The sequence below is a fragment of the Mesoplodon mirus genome (genome assembly GCF_964341445.2).
Source record: "Mesoplodon mirus genome assembly, chromosome: 5".
NCBI lineage: Eukaryota > Metazoa > Chordata > Mammalia > Artiodactyla > Ziphiidae > Mesoplodon > Mesoplodon mirus.
In genome coordinates this window covers 184,673,382-184,692,775 of record NC_138980.1, presented here as the reverse complement: position 1 = coordinate 184,692,775, position 19,394 = coordinate 184,673,382, and the positions used below count along the sequence as shown (strand labels likewise).

Sequence of the window (19,394 nt, the reverse complement as noted above, 5' to 3'; positions counted from 1 at the left end):
ATTCGGTCCACTTTCAAAACCTGTGCAAGCGCTGTGGCATAAATGTGCGGGTTTGCCGATGGCAGAACTGCTCTGGGAGGTGAGTGCCAGACTCCGGGGGCAGAAGTGTGTGAGGGACAGAGTCATCCCAGAGGCAGGGCCTGGGGGACGGGGCGGGCTCCCAGCACTCCCACCCCCACGATGGGGTGGCTAGAGCTACAGCCCACGGAGCCACGCCCCACGGCGCAGGCGCCAGAAGCCAGCCAGCGGGGTTGCCGGCTGTACCATTCCTGGAGGCTACCACTGGTCGTCTGTGAATGAGATTGTGCTTTGAGTTCACAGCATAGGGTCAGTCCTGGCCACACTCAAAAAATCGCCTGGAATAGTGACATGGGCTCTTACCAAGCTGGGAGAGTCCCCTTCAGGATAGGATGGGATGGCAGGTTCCATCCTGGTGTGGGAGTCGGAGGACCCTTCTTCTGGCTCTGGCTGCTGCACCAGCGCACCCTTTGTGGGGGATGACACTGCCCCCTGGCCCTTGGTCCACTGACAAGACTGGGACGGCCTCCGTCTACACCCCAGTTATCAAAACCCAACTCGAGCTGGCACACGCACGTCTGCACGGTGGCCACACGGAGGCCGCCCGTGAGCGGAATCATCTGTACTTGTAAGACACTGTGCTGGTTTTTCAGGGCCACGGGGCAAAGGACTGCATGCTGGCGGCTTAAACAACAGAAGCCCTCACAGTCCAAAGTCAAGGCGTCGGCAGCCGTGCTCCCTGCAGGGGTCTGGGGACCCTTCCTGCCTCTCCGGCTTTGGGGGCCTCCAGGCATCCCTGGGCTTGTGGCCCCATCACCCTGACCTCGGGCTGTGACTTCACGTGGCCTCCTCCCCCGTGTCTGTTTCCTCCCTTTGTCTCCTAAGGACACTCTCGTGGATTTAGGGCCCACGAGGGTAATCCGAGGTGCCCTCCTGTAGAGGCCCCTACTTACATCTACAGAGACCACCTCTGTGCTCCCCCCAGGACGGTGCTCAGCTCATTGGCCTGGCTTCCTGGCACGTTCTGTTTCCCATGCCTTGTCCACCCTAGCTCCCACTGGCTACCTCAGGCTCTGGACCCTGGGCGCCCCCCACCGAGGGCCACCCAGACGGGAGGCAGAGGGCGTCTGTGGGCGGGAAATGGCTGGAGCCTCAGGCTATATACCTAACTCCACATACTAGGCATGAGAGTGTTCCTTATTTTAAAACCTGAAGTCCGTCCTCTTGGTTGAAATGCATTCCTGACCACATGCTCGGAGGCCCAGGCAGCTTCCATCCTCGGCCACGCGGTGTTCCCCCACGTGGGAAGCTGCTCGTGGACCGCGGGCACGTGCAGGCTCTCACCCAGGCGGCAGGGGGACACTGGTGGGCACAAGGCGGCCCATCCATCTCGCCAGGGGGACAGAGCTTTGGCGACTCCCGCTTGGTGCTGCTCAACCAGGGAAGAGTTGCCCTTCATCGAAGCCTAGACCCAATGGAGCCAAAATAACCCCGGGCAGCCAAGGAAGGAGGGACGACCTCCAGCCAGCTCTGAGCCCCTTGGGGAGCTGCTGCCCAGGGTGGGGTGCCTTAGCCAGCTGGGGACCGCTCTGTCTGCTCGCTGCTGGTCGGTGCCCAGCAGGGCCCCCTCCTCGGGGTGAGGTGCACGGGATGGACAGACAGATGGCTCCTGGGGAGGAATGTCCTCACCACAGCCCAGCACGGTGACCGTGGACGCCCAGTGCCCGCTCTGTGGCCCACGCTGTCCCTGCCCTGCTGCACATCCCACCTGGAGTGGATGTCCGATCGGGGCCGCCGACGTCAGGTGCGGGATCCAGTCAAAATGAAACCTTGGGGCCCTCGTTCCAGATTGTGAAGAATCTCATGATGGTGGCGGCCGAGCCCTGGGCCAGCACGGGATCCTCCTGGGGGTCCTAGGCGTGCGCAGCGCTGATCGCTGTCCCGATTTTCAGGCGGTGCCCCTGGGACTCAGAGAAGCTGAATAGCTGACCCAGGACACACAGCAGGCTTGGGGCAGGGCTGGCGCCCACCACCAGCACGTGCTTGGTACTCACCTTGGAAACCTGCTTTTGTGGCTCGTAGACTTATCCTTGCAGTCATAAACCTGGGCATAAAGTCTTATTTAAGAAAGCCATATACATTTCTGATGGTTTAAGATGATTCCCTAATTTTTATTCTAATAAGACTTTCAGGACCTGGGGTCTGTTGTTAACTTTGCTTCTAAGACAGTCTCAAGGGGCATCAGCTCACCAACTCGGGGTGGAGGCCTGGTGTGTCCCCTTGGCTTTGGGGACCCCTCCTGCCCACGCATCCTTCTGCACCTCTGGTCATGCCAAACCTGCGGTGCTAACCCTGGCAACATGGTGCGTGGGCTCTGAGCACAGTGACAGACTCTGAGTTCTTCCCCGGGGCTGTTGGTCATCGTTGCTGTGATCATAGTGGCCGAGGTGGTGCCCCTGTGTCCACCCGAGGCAGCCTACCTTGGCTTTTCCTTTTTCCCAACGTTGCATGAGGCTGAGAGCGTATGGTGCCAGCACAGGCATGCACACGGTTTCCTGAATGTGCCATCAAGTTCGTTTAACGCCTGCGCACTCCGGGCGTGAGGGCCAGAGGACAGTAGGACAGTCGGACACCCCGAAGTCACGGCGGACGGCGTTCTAAACTGCAGGGCTTGAGGTGGGTGTGTGAACAGGGCGGCTTTCTGTGGTCCCTTCAAGAGGACGTGGATGTGCATCCACGTCATAGAGGTTATAAAAATCGAAACAGTTTAACAGAAATCAAAGCCATTTTGATAAGCTTGTTCTTCCAGCATCTGTGAAAATCCATCAGAAGACGTCCACTGCAGGGGAGTCACTGGCTCTGCCTGACACCGTGTCTCGTCGTCTGGAAGGGATCCCGGGACAGGGGCACCATGTGTCCCCGGAAACCACGCCGGGGTCAGCTGCCCCGTGGGAGCAGAGTCCGCCCCTCAGCCCAGTCCGAGCCTTTCCCACTTCATTAAACTGAGAACCTCTTCTTCTGTGCTGCCTTCTTAGCACACGGAGATCTCAGCACGATTCCTAGTCTGTTAAGGCAGTAGCTACTGGGTCAGCCACCCTCCCCCTGCGTTCTGTGAACACACGCCCTTGAGAAGCGCCGCCCCCATTTCCTGCTGTTCGGGGGCGCGTCCCTGCTGGGGGTTGGGGTCTGCGACCCCTCGGCCCTGGCACGTCTTCACCGGTGACAACAGCAGCTGCCTGAGCCTGTGTGGGTTCAGTTGGCTCCGCTCCCGTCATTGCATTTCCTGAGTTTGCAAAGGAAAATGGGTGTGTGCGCAGCAGTAGCCAATATGCCTCAAATTATCACTGAACAGACTCTTCCACTTCCAGGCAAGATGGAGTAACCACAGGAACTAGATGTGAAACAGCCCCAAACTGGATGAAATCTATGAAGCAATGGTGTGCAAGGCACTGGACAGCAGGTGACAAAGGACAGTGACCCGAGTGACGGGAGCCCCAGCTGGCGTCCTAGATAGCGTCCAGGTGCAGGGAGAGGACCCGGGCGGAGCCGGCAGCCTCCCCAGGTGAGGGGACAAAGCGGAGAGACTGGGAGGTCCAAAGTGGACAGAGTAGCACAGAGAGAGCTGCACAGCCCCCTAGAGTGTGCAGCCGAGTGCTGATCCCCTCACCTAGGTGAGGACACCCGCAAGGCTGGGAGTGGACCACTGCAAATGTCAGAGGGGGCAGAGCCTGACACACACAAGGTCATGAGTGACGCGTGTACCAGCCAACAAGAAGACTTCACAATTCTTGGGCGTTGGGGTGCCTGGAAAGAAAGGGATTGCTCTGGAGAGGGGATGGGAGACCGCAGTCCGAGCTCTGCCCTGGTCTTGCCTACAAATCTTAGCAGCAAGGCAGAGGGACCAAACTGCATCTCAGACCAAACTTCAAGAAAATTTACTGTATAAGAATACAGAAATATCTAGCACCCAAAAGGTACCCTTAACAGTCACTGGCATTCAATGGGAACTATGAGGTGTGCAAAGAAGCAAAAAAAAAAATAAGACCCATAGTGAGAAGATAGATGAATCCATTGAAATGGACCTAGAACCGACACAGGGCAATAAAACAGTATTATAACGTATTCCACGTGTTCTAAGACTATACCAACACTACCGGTTAAATTCACGGAGGTAAAAACTACGATGCATGGGATAAAGTACACAAGGGGTTACTGGCAGGTTAGACCATGGAGAAGTGTAGCAATGCCGACTCTCCAAGATGAAACAGAGATGAAAGAGAATTAAAAAAAATCATCACAGGGACTTCCCTGGCGGTCTGCTAGTTAGGACTCTGTGCTTCCATTGCAGGGGGCACGGGTTTGATCCCTGGTTGGGGAGTTAAGATCCCACATGCTGTGTGGCACCACCAAAAAAAAAAAAAAATCATCAGTGACCTGTGGGACAGCTTGAAGCAGCCTAATGTATGTTTAGTTGAAGCTCTTGAAGAAGGGGAGAAAATATTGGGGTTGGAGTGCAGAAAAGATGTTAGAAAAAAAATGAATGCCAAAATGTTTCCAAATGTGATGTAAACTAAACCCAGAGGTGCAAAAAGCTCGATGAAGCCCAAACATGAAGACCCAGGGGAGGCTCAGCGTGTACATCAGTCCCACTGCTCAACTCCGTGGTCACGGGGAGCCCGTAAGGCAGCAGGAGACGGCACCCCACAGGGCGGAGGTGGGGACAGAGGTGAGGTCCCTCACCCACCCGCCCCGTGACCAGAGGGTTGCTCGGGCTTTGTTTTGGGAAATAATCCCTGTGTGCCTGAGCAGAACCCACATGTTCCAGAAAACGAGTCCAGGGTCCTGATGATGCCCCCTAAATCGGGCTTGTTCGTCGTGTTGTCCCATCTGTATTTTTACTTCCTTTCCAATGTGGTGGCCTGACACAGCCGAGAGGGGTGTGTTGGAAGCACGTCTCCATTTTTCCCGTGGCTTCTGCCAATGTTTGCGTTACACGTTTTCCTTTGATGGTGGTGAACTCAGCTTTTATTTATCTAAGAATGTGTTTCGGCTCTTTGTCCTAAGTGTGCACTGTTGGGTACACGCCGCTGGGTTGACACCCATTTCTGTCACACTTGGTGGACATCACTTCCCTCCTTTCGTTGTTACTGTCCAGAAGTCTGCTGTTCTCTGTAGGTGATCCGTTCTCTTTCTGGTTGTTTTCAAGGTCAGATGGTCTGGTGCCCTGCCTTTCTCTCCAAGGTGTCTAGGTGTGGGTTACTTTTTTATTTATGCAGCTTGTTATACGTTATGCCTCCTGTACCTGTACTTTCATGTCCTTTGTTAGTTCAGGGGAGCCCTTATAACACTTCCCTCCCTGCGTTCTTGTCTTCCTGTCCTCTAGCATCTGAGACCCCATCTTTCCTCTGTCTCTGCCAACCTTCCCTTCTTTCTGTCCATCTCTCATCCTCTCTGCTGTGTCTGCATTCTGAGTAATTTCTTCAGATGATTTTCCTGTTTAATAACTCTTTCTTCAACTATGTTTAATCTGATGTTTCGTTTACCTGTTACGTTTATTTTAACAAGTATATTTATTTCTAAAAAGTCTATTTGCAGGGCTTCCCTGGTGGCACAGTGGTTGAGAGTCTGCCTGCCGATGCAGGGGAAGCGGGTTCGTGCCCCAGTCTGGGCGGATCCCACATGCCGTGGAGTGGCTGGGCCCGAGAGCCATGGCTGCTGAGCCTGTGCGTCCGGGGCCTGTGCTCTGCAACGGGAGAGGCCACAACAGTGAGAGGCCCGCGAACCGCAAAAAAAAAAAAAAAAAAAAAAAAAAGTCTATTTGCATCTTTGACATATCTTCCTGATCATGAAGAAAATCTTCTTTTTGCTTATTTCTGTGATTTTCGTATATTTAAATATTTCATGCACCCTATTGAATATTCCATCTTTCTAATTCCAAATCTCAAGTTTCTGGGGCCTAAATCCACTTCTACTGTTTCTGTTGACTTCCACTCACAATGGTGTGTTTTCTCTGATCTTTCATTGTGAGCTTATTTTGATTGATCTTAAACCCTGAAATCTAGAAATCTAAGAAATCTAGGGTCTCAACTTCGGCCGCCTTATTTCAGTTTATTTCTGCTGGAGTCCCTGATTTAGTCCTGGAATCTTGCACCCAGCCCTGCTCTTGGTTCAAGGCCTAGTTTCAAAGAAGCCCCCCCTTCTGTGTGCTCACTACTTGTCTCCCAGCTCACTTTCTCTAGTTTCTTGAGAGTCTCCTCACTTTCTTCAATGCAGGACGCAATAAAAATGCGTTTTTAAGCAAGTGCTTATTGTTCTGCAGTAAAAACGTCACCATACAGCCTGGGAGCCCTTTCTTCATATCTCGTGTCCTAGGTCCTCAGTCCATATTCATGACTCAGAGGGCCATAGCCCTAACGCCTATCATGTAGTCCCTGCATGCTTTTTGTCAGTACGTTCTAGCCACCCAGCTTCTGAACCTGTTCTCTATTTGGGGGATCTTCTGGATCTTCTTTGTGAGCTTGGGTGGGAGGCAGAGACCACCTCCCCTCTGGAAGCCAGAGGCTCCTCTTTTCTTAAGGTTGAGGTCAGATGAGCGGCTGGGTTCCCTCAGTCCCAAGAGCCCACGTGGACTTGGAGGTCCCCATGCCATGGGGCCAGGGGAGCTGCCACCTGGTGCCATAATCCGATTTCAAGTAACTGGGGTGACAGAAGTTCCACTAGCAGGTCCTGTGGGGACCAGGTCTCTGCAGACTTGGGGGCCTGGGGGCAGGAGCCAGAGTGCTGCTGGCAGCCCAGAGGGACACCCAAACCCTGTGGGGAGGGCAGAGAGGGCTGGAGGTGGCAGGAAAACAGGGGCAGGGAGGGGCCGCTCCAGGTTTCCCGCAGGTGAGAGGGCGCAGCTGTCTTCGGCTTGGAGGCAGGGCCCCCCGACTGTGTTGATGGGAATGAGAAGTGTGTGCGGTGGGGGAGGTGGGCTGTAGGAGGGCACCCCCACCCTGGAGAGGCCCAAGGGCGTGTGGGGGTCTTCTAGGTGGTCCCCAAGGGAGAACACGTTCCATCAGGAGGAGGGCGCTGGAAACGGACTCTGTGACTGAAGAACATGGTCATGAGCAGGTGAGGCCAAGGGGCTCCTTGCATCACGCACGACACATGCGTGTGATCTCCCGATGAGGGGCCACACAGGCGGCCTGGAGGCTGACCCTCTAGGAGGGGACGTCATCAGCGTGCGGCTCAGTGGAGGAAATGGGAGCTCAGTAGCCTGCCCAGGGCCTCGGACCGTGCTGGTGGGGATGACCACGGCCGTGCGGGTGAGGCAGGCTGTGCCCTGGATGGTCACCGCCTGCAGGGGGCCCGATTCAGGGGAGTGACCGGGACAAGGCTGGGGTGGCTGCCCCCGGGAATGGGCTTGGGAGCCAGTTCTGGAGGCCCAAACCAGGCCTGGTTCACACTGGACTTCAGAGCCCAGCACTAGTGTGGTGGGCAGGCCAGGGAGCGGCGGCCAGGCCTTCACAGAAGCAGCCACTTGAAACCCGGGGACTTAAAATTTACCAAGACTGATTTCAAGGTTATTGCCATTAAAATTAATTTTTATTTTTTCTTATAAAACTTACTAAGGAATTCTGAAGAATTTTCTTAAAAGCTACTTAAATTCATACAGTTAAAAACATTAATAGTCAACAGAGTAAAAACATGGCACCCACTCCATCTTGAATCCTCTTTCTTTCTGGAATAACACTTAGACGTGTTTAGAAAAATATGAAAGTCTTTAAAATATGGCTTCTAGAGTGAGTGAAATGCAGAGATCATAAAACTCTTCCCACGTAGCCAGAAGCAGAGGGGCTCATGCTCCCTCTTCCCTCCTGACTCTCACAGAGGGTGTGGGGTCTGAAGGTGGACCGCGGGGTCTGGCCGTGGACGGCAGGGCCCACCCAGGTCTCCTCCTAGAATTGGAAATGAGGCCAGGCTGTGTGAGCAGCTCTGGAGGAAGGGGCGTCCTGGGGCCCTGGGGGACACGCTTGCTCTATTGAGGCTGGGCAGCCCGGTCCTCGGGCTCTGGGACCTCATTCACTATGATCACGGTGACCTTGGTGGGGATGCCGGGCTCAGTGGCCTCCTTGGGGCTGCAATCCTTCTGCACACTGATGACAGGGGTCACCTTCATCCCATACTCTTCTTCCTCGATGACGGGCAGGCTCTTGACCATTGCCCACTCATGAGGCTCCTCCTGGCAGCTCCCGGGGAGGTAGAAGACCGTGGCCTCCAAGCTCCAGGGCTTCTGGCTGCTGGGGAGGACGTCACAGTGCCTCTGGGACGACGTGTCTTTCCTGTGGCCACGCAGAGGGAACAGGAGAGTGCGCGTTTCCGGGACCGACTTCACAGGCAGCACACTGGCGGAGAAGGAGCCCTGGAAGGGGCTCTCAGTCGGCGCAGGTCCCTGGGCTCCTGCAGAAAAAGGAGACATTCCTGTGAGCACCTCGGAGGGGTGTGTGCAGGGGTGGGGGGCTCCGAGCCCAGGCACACGGCCCCGCACACGGCACACGGCGCCCCACCCGGCACAGAGCGGCCGTTGCAGCAAAGACCAGGCTCAGCTCTATGCACCTCTTGTCCTGCCCTTTTGCATTTCTGTAAGTTTTAGTTCATCCTTCCTCAAATGTGTTTGGTAATTAAGGAATAGTTTTCTGTTCTCTTCAGATATTTTGAACTTTGCCTTTTAGTTCTCTAAACAAAATAAATCCTCATAGTTATTTGGTGTTTTCGTCTGATGAGTCCCGAGGCCTCTGTGTCTGTTTCTGCTACAGTTTCTGTGGATTCTCACGCCAGTGCTCTGTCCCCATGTGAAGTCGGTCATTTTACTGAGAGCTGCTCACCTTCTGTGCAGTTCTCTTTGTGATGTCGTTGATGAAGGAGCAGCAAGCAATGAAGGGCGAGTCTCAGAGGGTCTCCGCCTGGCACCCAGGATGACCCTAACCCTCTATGTCACTTCTCAGCTTGAGGGCTCAGGGGATCAGCCCCCTTTCACAAAGTTAGGGACAGCCTGGTGTTCCGAATAGTCAGCAATGAGTTTTCTCTTTTCCTCACATCCCCAAGGTTTGAGGCTGATTATTCCTATGTCCTTTGGGGCTAGAGAATTGGGGTCCTCTGGCTCACCTCCACATTTTGGGGTTCCAGTTTTATGGGACAACTTAACCCATAAAGTTAAGTTGGCTCTGAACTTGGCCTTCTGTTTCTACCTCCTGTACGTCGGTGAAGATCAAGGTCACCAGGGTTGGCAGGTGCCCTGGGCTTCTCTCTAGGGGTCTCCCTGCCTCAGTCCCAGCCTGAGAACCCCTCAGCGCCTGGCTGGTTCATCATCACCTTTAGGAGGACCTCCACACGTGGGCGCACCCTCACACACCTATGGTGCTCACTTGTCGGGAGCACCCTCTGTCCTCAGAATCAACCTGCACACTCGGGCTCATGGAACAGCCTCTCTCTTCTCCCCTCCCTGCTTCATTGATGCCATGTTTGTGTTTGTGAGCCTTCAAATCCAGCTTACGTGGAATAACGTAACATCAGTTAACCCTTCCAGCCTCCATCTCCCTTCCAGGAGTCAGAGTCTCCGAGTCCTACATCGAGCGTGCTGAAGAGTTAACAGCTCAAGGAGGTGCCCTGTGGGCTCTACCGGGATGCACACTCATGAGACGATATCGTCATGAACGTTAGTTGGTGAAAGGCTGAGTGGTGAATATTTTTTTAAACTCTGGGAGGATGAAGACTCACAAACAATGAAGACACTGCGTGAAATCACTCGAGACCCCGGCAGGTGGGATGTGGTGGAGCCAAGTTGGAGTGTCCATGGAGCACACTGGACCTTCTGTTCCAGTCGCCATCCAGACTCTCTGGTGGGACCTTGCCCCCTGTGGCCACCATGAGCTTGGCCACCATCACTGGTTGGGGTCCACAGCTCGGATTGGTGGCCACAGAAGGACGCCCAGAGCCAGCCCTCAGGCAGGGGCAGACGTTCGCTGCTGGTGCTTCGGCCAGGGTCCAGCTCCACCCCTTGGACTGCTTTTTGGCACAGAGTGGGGAAGGCAAACACATGGGATGTCAGGAGCTGTCTGCGGACACATCACAGAGACAACTGTCCCAGCCCTGAGTTTCCATGCTGATTTCTCTCTCCTTTTTTTTTTTTCCTTAGAAAATATTTAACTCTGTAGAAAATCACACTTGGGTAGATCTCAACATGACCCAAATTGCCAAATAGCTAACCTGAAGCTGAGCCTTGGTTTTCAGCCATGTCTCCTTCCATTTGCAGCTTTATTTCTTGTTGATCCTTTGCATTCTACAGAAAGAGAAGTAATATGGAATCCATGATGCAGTATTTGTTAAACTGCCAAAGGGGACAAAATGTAGTGACAAGAGGATGTTTTAGAGACAGACAAGCCTGCCTCTCCCCTGGATGAGCTCTGAGATGTGGGCAGTCGGTCACCTCTAGAGCCTCAGAGCATTCATCTCTGTGTGTGGCTAGAACCACCACTGCTTCTGGTGGAGAATGTTGGCTTTTTCTCCAGCATGTACATCAGGATAAAGACAAGTGTGCTTTGCCTAATGCGTGTGAGGGTCTCATGGAAGCCAAGGAGACCTGTGTGGGTTCCCAGCACGAGAAATGGGGGGTGCCTGGGGCACACACAAGTCATCGCAAACCTGGCAACTTCTCCATATAACTCGCTGCTCTGTGGTGCTGGGGTCTGGCTACCAGGGAGCCCCTAGTGTTTTACACCCACATCTGAATACAGGCATTTTTTTCCTTGCCCTGGTGCTAACCTGGCCCAGCAGACTGAAGACTTTATTGTCCCATGTCTGCCAGCTAGCCAACAGGAAGGGTGACCACAGCTCTTGCCAGATTTGCCAAAGGGTCAGGGATGGTGATCATTTCAACTTCCAGTGCTGAATGTGGCAGGAACCAGAGACTGCGACTATGCAAAATTGTTCTTTGAAACTTTGGAAAGACTTACAAGTAAACATGTCACTAGGAGACTTCTAAATCAAAACAGCATGTCTAAAATACGCTATAGTCTCCCTTCCCTGATCCAATACTTTAAAATTATAGTCAATAGATAAATAGATACACAAAGGGGTAAAGATATAACCTCAGGGGAAAGCAAGAAGGGAAACCCTTGCTGGGCCAGAAAAGACAGCTCCCAAAGAGGAGGAAGCAAATGGGCACAGAAGGACATGGTCAGAGGAGTGTGCTGTGGAAGGTGGGAGAGACCCTCATGGAATCCACCGTGAGGGGGGCAGGGTGCTGCTGTGGTTGTGGGGGGGTACCCCCAATGGATAACTTGCTGGGACCACTGCAGGCCGAGCAGCCAGGCAAACGATCGCTGCTACAAACCTTCCTGAGTCCACAGGCAACAATGGGGTGTCTGCCCCCAGATGAAAGCACTGGAGCAGTAATCTTGGTAGAGACAGGGCAGTGTGAGAAACAATACACAGAGGAAGTGATGCCCAGGAAGCAAAGGCGAGGTGAGGTGTTGCCAAACCATCTAAAAATTACTGGAACTAAGGGGAAACAAAATATTACTTTGGAATGAAAATAAAAACCAGACAAAGCAGGTAGGTGAAACAGTGGAGGACTGGGGAATGGAGATTTGTGGGGAAGGATGTGGCTGATGACTGTGTTGAAGGTTGTGTATCAAAAGTGCAGCAATGGTTTGCTAGGGAAAAGGGGTGCAGTCGCAAGCTTTAGACGTTTGTCCTCCACTGAGGTAACCCTCATGCTGTAAGGAGCTGTCAGTCACCCATCTCACACTTGGAGACTGATCAGATACTGTAACATCTTGGGGGGGAGGGAGAGGCCGCCACCCTCTGTTCTTTAGTCCTGCTGCAGCTTTGGGCAGAAGAACCTTCATTCCCAGAGCAGCTGGCTGATGCACTCCACAAGTTTGGGGTTGTGTGTTTTGCTTGGTCTGGCCTTGCCCTGAGGGGCAGGCACAGGTGCCTGCCTTGGTTTTGGCCCCCTTGGCAGCAAGAGCTTCCGTCAGTGCCACCTTCTGGAAGATTTAAAGGGACAGAACCTTTCCCCTCTATTTGCAGCCAGACATTTAAGAAAGTCTTTGTCAGGTCACTAGCTGACCACAGAGATAACGGAAGAGAAATTTCAGTGACGAGAAATACACACTTGGCAAAAATAGTTTGGAAAAGTCACAAGCACATAGTTCCAACCTTCAACAGGCAAAAATCTATAATCCCTGAGGAGCGAATCTGACTTCCAGAGTTACCACATTATAATACTCGGAATATCCAGTTCTCAACAAAAAATTATAAAACATACAAAGAAACAGGAAGCCCAGACTTTCAAATTAATAGTCAAGGATATTGAATCGGCTGTCTCAAAAATGCTCAGTGCGGCAGAGGACATCATGGACAAAGAAGTAAAGGACATCAGGAAAATGGTGTACGGACAGATAAGAATATCAGTAAAGAGGTAGAAATTAGAAAAAGACACTAAACGAATTCTGGAGCTGAAAAACACGAAAACCGAAATAAAAAATTCACTGGAGGAGATCAGCATATTTGAGCAGGCAGGAAAAAGGATCAGAAAACTTGATGAAACTGAAATTATCCAGTCTGAAGACCGTAAAGAAAAAAGAATGAAGGAAAGTGGACAGAGGCTGATGGACCTGTGGGACACCATCGAAGGTATCAACATACACATTTGGGAGTCCCAGGAGGAGGGGAGAGGGGAAGAGAACAGAAAAATACCTGAAGAAATAATGACTGAAAGCTTCCCAAAGATGAAAAACATGCATCTACAAATCCAAGAAGCTTAACAAACTTCAAGCAAGGTAAACTAAAACAATCCACACTGAGATATTACAGCCAAATTCTCAGAACCTAAAGAGAGAATTTTGAAAGCAGCAAGAGAGAAGCAACTGATCACAAACAAGGGATCCTCATTGTGATAAACAGTGATTTCTCATCAGATTCCATGGAGGCCAGGAGTCATTGGGGTGACATAATGTCACGAAGGAAAAAAAAAACCCCTGCCAACCAAGAATTCTATACACAACAAAAGTATCTTTTAAGAATGATGGAGAAATCAAGACATCTTCAGGTAAATAAATGCCGAGGGAATCTATCACCAATAGACTTAACACAGTTTACACAGCCCCTCCAAATTCTTCAGGCTAAAATGAAAAGGTACTAGACAGTCTTTCAAAGCTGCTTGTGGACATCAGGACTCCCACAAGGGCCGCTGGTGGTGCCTCTGTTTTGGGGTCCGTCTGCTTCTATCACACACACACACACCATCCCGCGGCCAAGAACAGCCTTGGCCCCCCCTTTCTCTGCTGCCCTGCACTCAGCTGGGCTGCCCTGAGCAGCACTCCTGGGTCACAGGCAAACCAGTCATCCTAACCTCAGTCTGGGGAGCCTGACTTCTACACAGAGCCTCACTCTGCACTTGGGGCTCAGAGGTCGGTCCCCCGGGCTCACCTGGAGTTTCAGGGAGCTCTCTGGGCCCATGGTCCTGAGGGGGGTCACACTTGAGCGCCTGGACCGTGGCAGCAGGAACCCCTTCCACTTCACTCTGCTGGAGCTGTGGGAAACAGAAGCAGCAGGGAGGCGGGGGTTGGCATGTGGGGGACACGGAAGGAGACCACGTGCAGTGTCTGAGGGCTGGAGAGGTGTGCGAGCATGTGCGTGCATGTGTGTGTGTGTGTGTGGTGTGAGATTCAAGTAAATGACTTGTTCCTTTTAATTTTTATTTTAAATTGTATTAAATGACACCAGATGAAAGTGATTGAGCTTGGAGGGTAAGGGTGCAATCTCCAAATGCTTACAACATAGGAAATGTTTTGTAAAAGTAGCTTTTTATTTAACACTCTCCCTGTTGCTGAGTAAGTGAATAAAGAGTAATTTACTTACTGTCAAGTTGTGAGTGTGTCCATTGTTACACGCTATTCTAAGATATCAGGCTCTCGTGGCCACACACAGTTTTGCCAGGGGACAGAGCATACGCTTTAACACGTGTGCTTGAAACTGGGTCGGGGCCTTTGTAAAGGGCCACTTCCTGCCCTTGAGGCAGGGAGGTGGGCAGTGGGCTGGCCCGTGTTCCTGGAAGGCGAACAGACTCAGCGCCCACTGGACTCAGGCCTGCGTCAGGAGGACACTATTGGAAACCATCGGAAGGGCGTCCTACATGTTCACAGAGAAATCAAACAAGCATGACTCGTATGTGTCCATTAGCTCAGGTGTAAGTTGTAAAGAAGGTGACAGGGAGAACTCAGGACTTTCCAGGCTGGGGGACAGCCGTGGGTGACAGTGTCAGAGAGTTACCTGAATAATTGTATTTTCTATTATGTCTTCCTTCAAATACCCCATCACAGATAAACCACCCTCCTCAGGAATCTGCGTTAAGAGGAGTATACAGCCCATTGTCAGGGAGAAAAGCTCACAGACTTACCCCACTGTGGATGAACTCAGGTTGGCATCCAGTTCCTGTGGGGGGAAAGGAGTAAATGATGATTCATCAAGTTAAAAAAGAAGCCCTCGACATGGAGCTTATCTTACACAAAATCAAGTCCATCATCAGTGGACTTTGAGTAAGGGTACCTCAGGGGCTCCCAGGTCCAGGGAAGGATCTCTGGTGGGTGGTACCCTACCCCCAGTCCTCGGGTTCTGGCCTGAATTGCATCCCCTCCATTTCTATGTTGAAGTCCTAGCCCCTCGTGACTTTGTGACTGCATTTGGAAATAGGGCCTTTAGAGCAGCAATTAATGTGGAATGAGGTCATTAGGGTGCATCCTAGTCCACTGTGCCTGGTCTCCTCACATGAGGAGGAGATTAGGATGAAGGCCGTGTGATGGCCAAGGAGAGATGCTCCAACCTTGACCACGCCCTGACTGCAGACTTCTAGCCTCCGGAATTGTAAGAAAATAAACGTGTAGTTTGGGCTGCCTGGCCTCTGCAGCCCAAGCAGAGAAATACACTGCCACACGTGCACGTGTTTTCACTCCTGTTTGGTGAGGACGGGAGTGGGGCGGCTGGGTCACATGCAAGCATGTATTTGGCTCCAGGTGCTGCTGGCCTGGCCTGTCATCCACATCTCACCCGCAGGGCACAGGCCTCCACCTCCTGCCTCTTCACTACTCTTGGTATCAGTGAACTTTTCGCTTACAGCCACGCTGGCGGGTGTGTGGTGATACCTTATTGCAGTTCTGATTTGTATTTCCTCGGTGTCTAGTGACACTGAGCCTCTTCTCAGGTGCTTATTCGCTGTCCATTGATCCCTTTTGGTAAAGAGTTTGTTCGAATCTAACCCTAACCCTAAGCTTTGATGATGTCCAATGTATCACTTTTTTTTCTTCCTTTTTTAACCTAAAAAATGAAATATTTCATGTATTTTTACTCAAAAATCATGCAACCGCAGATAACACTTTGGAAAATAGAAAAAGAAAACTAAAAGTTACCCAGAGTTCAATCATCCTAATGCATTTTCATGCATTTTCTGTCAATCTTTTTTTCCCTATTTATAGGATTTGGTTTTTGTTTTATACAGTTGCAAACATGCCATATATGTAATTTTATATACTGCTTTTCCCCACCTATTACATCAGAAGCATTCAACTTTATTATTTCATCTTCAAAGCCAGAATTTTCAATTGGCCCATCATCTGTCAGGACTGGATATTCATCCCATTTTACTTAATCATTCACCTGAATTTGGATTTTTAGATTATTTCAGATTTTTCATTATTGTAAACAATGTTATGGTGAACATCTTTGCAATAGAGCTTTGTCCACATTTACGATTGGATCTTCAAGTTAATGGTAAGAAACAGTTGCGTGCTCCCAAGTGTTGGGTACTGTGCTAGTGAAACATCTCTGCAGTCATCATCAATAAACTTAGAGGTCTGCACAGGAGTAGACATGCACAGGGCTCCCCGCCCAGGTAACCGGCAGAACTGGGTTGAACCCGGGAAGGCTTAGAGTCTATTTTCATTCTCAGGAGTGCAATTCCTGGGACCAAAAGTTTATTAATAGGTTTACCCAAAGGAAGACCTTCTAAAATAAACCTTATGATCTAACGTGCATCCTGGTGACTGTCCTTGGAATTTGCTGAGACTAGATCTCAAGGTTCTGTCTCTCACACACAAGGTGACGACGTGAGATGCGATCATCTCGCCAGGTACACGCATGCCACTGTTCTCTTTCATAGACAGTGCTTTTGGCATCGTATAAAAGAAAACTTTGCCTAACACAAGATCTAGATGCCCGTCTGGATGTAAGAATGGACGTAGGAACATTCCGTTAGAGTAGCAGCCCCAGAAACACTATAAATGTTTAAAACAAGCGAGTCAAACAGGCAACTCCTGCGCTGTGCGGTCCTCCCCCGGGTCCCTGAGCCTGGCCCCTGGCCCCGCGCCGTGCTTACCTGCAGCCCCGAGGAGCTCTCGCCTAGGTTGCTGATGGTGGAGTCCAGCTCTGTGAGCTTCATGCTGGTGGGACATACAGAAGGAAGAAAGGACACATATCAGCAAATGTGGACTTTTGGGGGCTCAGAATGGGCTGTGAGAGGCTGCGCGACCATACAAGGCTCAGAGAGAGAGCAGCTCTGCTGAGCCCTGGGGTCGGGCCTCTGACGCTGAGAGAGAACAAATGCCTCCTCTTTCAAGCCCCTTAGTTTGTGAGGATTCGTTGCACTAGACCTAAAACGAACACAAAAGCATCGTGTTGAATTAGCCACGTGGGCCCAGTGTAATCATCTGAGCCTCTAAAAACGGAGAACCCAGGAAGAATAATTCAGAGAGATTTGAACGTAAGAAGGACTTAAACTGCCATTGCTAACTTGCGATTCAGGGGGACGAGAAAAGGTGAGAAGTGAATTCTGTCACTGTCCCCAGTGGGCTTGGAAGTGGATTCTCCCCCAGAACCTCCAGGGATGAACGAAACCTGGGGGCACACGGTTGCTGTCTGTGGGGTGCAGAGAAGAGACCCAGTTTCACTCGACCAGGTTTCTGCCCCAAGGAAACCATGAGACAGCAAGTGTTGATGTGCGTCTTCACATGTAAGATCTTATTCCTTGTTCACATCCTCATCCCATCCATGTAACATTCCGTAACAGATAAACAGTCCAGAAGAAATACTCTTTAGAAGTTGGTACGACAACCGCTGCTAGAGTAAGAGACACTGTGTAAAGTCCTCCGTGAGGTTCTCCGTGGCAACTTGCCCACAGAACACCGTCACATCCACGGGCACGTATGGGGCGCATTTCTTCCCCTGGCAGGTGTCACGTGACTTACGTATTTCCCCTGGTCTCTGTGAACCGAGATCCGACCTGCTCTAACAGGGTCAGCCGTAGGGGTGAGGCTGGGAATGGCCATCAAAAGTGCAGATTTCCTCAACTGGATCCAAACGACTATGTTACCCTAGCAACATTTTCTGCCACACAAAAGACTACTGGTAATTTATTTCCCATCTCATCTCAACTTATTGTACATAAGTTACAATGTAACTTATATTGTACTTGTATCACATGTTACCCATCATTAACCCTTTCATTAAACAATGCTAGCTCCTTTTCCAGTTGGAGGAGGAGAGGCTGGATTGGAAAAGAAAAAGAATCAAGATGGTAAAGATGAATATGACACATGCCCAAGGTAGGAGAAAAAGTCTTGATTTTTTTCTTTTAACAGAATGAACTTCACAATACATGAGGCTCCTAAGGAATTGTATATGATCATTATTTTATAAAATAAAACATTATGTATACAATGCACAGAAAAATTATTAGAAGGGAAGACTTAAAAGATACAAATCAAAATTCCAGCAGTAGTTATTGGCGGGTGGGGGACGCTGAGTGTCTTTTGTTTTTATACTGGGAATTTTGTATTTCCAAATTTCCTATAATAAATATGCATTGATTTGGAAATCTGAAAACAATTGTTCTGAGGTGAAAGTTTACCATCCTGGTTCCAGTTAAGTTTCTATCATTCTTACCAGAAAGGGATAAAAGAGAAACGTTCTCAGATTTTACTTAAAGGGTCATGGTTAGATGATGCTGTAAAGTGAAATTCATAATGACTTGGATTTACATGATAGTCTTGCCAGTCAGATTTCTCAGGAAGTCAATTTAGAAGAAAATTTCTTGGGTTGTTTGAAAGAGAATGATCTTTTTACACTAAATTGTATTTACTGGCTGACTGTTAGACTGAGCAAAAATCTAAGTAACTCTCAGCATCTGAGAAACTGCCTAGTGGTGCATTTCTTCTAAGCTCCCCTTTCCTGGTCCAGGGAACCTCTCAGCTCTGCTGGATGCAGGATGGAGAGAGAGTGACCCACAGGGGCACAGCCCCAGCACTCCCCATCCCCAGCTCCCAGCACGTCCCTCCAGAAGGGTGGGGGCTGCACTTCTGGCCCCTTTTCCACTGAGGAGAGATGAATCGAGGCTTCCCTGTGCTTCCACATGGAGCAGTGGTGCTGGGAAGAAGCATCCAATACCCGTGGTGGCCTTGTAAAAAGGGGAAATTTGTGCACAGAGACAGGCATAGAGGGAAGATGATGTGAAGAGACACAGGGAGAAGATCACCGTCTACAAGCCAAGGAGCCAGGCCTGGAACAGATCCCCCCACCCTCAGATCCCAACCCACCCTGCCAACACTTGATTTCAGACTTCCAGCCTCCAGAACAGTGAGACCTGTTTCTAATGTTTAAGCTGCTTGTTTTGTGGTATTTTGCTGTGGCAGCCCTAGTAAATGAAAACACCCACCATAACATTGCAAGTAAATTCCCTGTTTCTCCACCTTCTGTGAGAAGATGACTTTTCATGACTGCATACAATTTCATCACGGAGACAGCGTGTACTCTTAAAATGTGTTCTTACCCTGGATGATGACCTTTATAATGGGCCATGGTCTGCTTTTGTGATTCTGAAGGTGAAGAGGTCATGTGCGTGTGTGCAGTGCTCCTGGGGCAGAGTGTCACTTACCTTAGCATCTAACTGACTCAACAGCGACTCAACATGAGTCAGCCTGACTGTTGGGGGCTTAATTGAACCCTAACGTTAGTAGAGGCCGTCAAAGGGACATTCGGACTCAGCGGAGCCCACGTTCTCCCACTGGCACGGAAAGTAAAGAGCCTTGTCTTGTTTTTGTGTATTAGTTCGGAGAGTAGTTGTAAAGAAGGGCGAGAAGAATTACTGTAGTTTTTGCAAGTAAGATAAGTAAAAATGAGAGACATGAATGGCTATAATTGTTAGTAATCTTAGGTGAAACAATTTTAGCTTCCATTGTGTTACACATTATTTAAAAATATTCCATCACAGATGAATTATTTTTCAAAGTAATTTGAGTTAAGAAGAGAATATAGCTATTTTTCAGATAGATACAACAACT

The 19,394-nt window shown here is 50.4% G+C and overlaps 2 protein-coding genes across 2 annotated transcripts in view; both read right to left on the bottom strand.

Annotated features, from left to right (window-relative positions):
- Positions 1-7,583: 7,583 nt before the first annotated feature.
- LOC309803718 (uncharacterized protein) lies at positions 7,584-18,283 on the bottom strand. Its single transcript, XM_082620338.1, has 5 exons — positions 16,436-18,283; positions 14,465-14,499; positions 13,495-13,597; positions 10,267-10,339; positions 7,584-8,460 (listed from the first exon to the last, which is right to left on the bottom strand). Exons 1-5 carry the CDS (start codon positions 16,496-16,498, stop codon positions 8,039-8,041), a joined length of 696 nt encoding a protein of 231 aa, XP_082476464.1. The 5' UTR covers positions 16,499-18,283; the 3' UTR covers positions 7,584-8,038.
- The window catches only part of LOC309803717 (putative palmitoyltransferase ZDHHC11B), a 23,378-nt gene continuing 19,332 nt past the window's right edge, over positions 15,349-19,394 (bottom strand). Inside the window, exon 7 of the mRNA XM_082620335.1 lies at positions 15,349-16,499. The gene's annotated coding sequence lies outside the window, so the exon portion shown is untranslated. The remainder of the gene's footprint in view (positions 16,500-19,394) is intronic.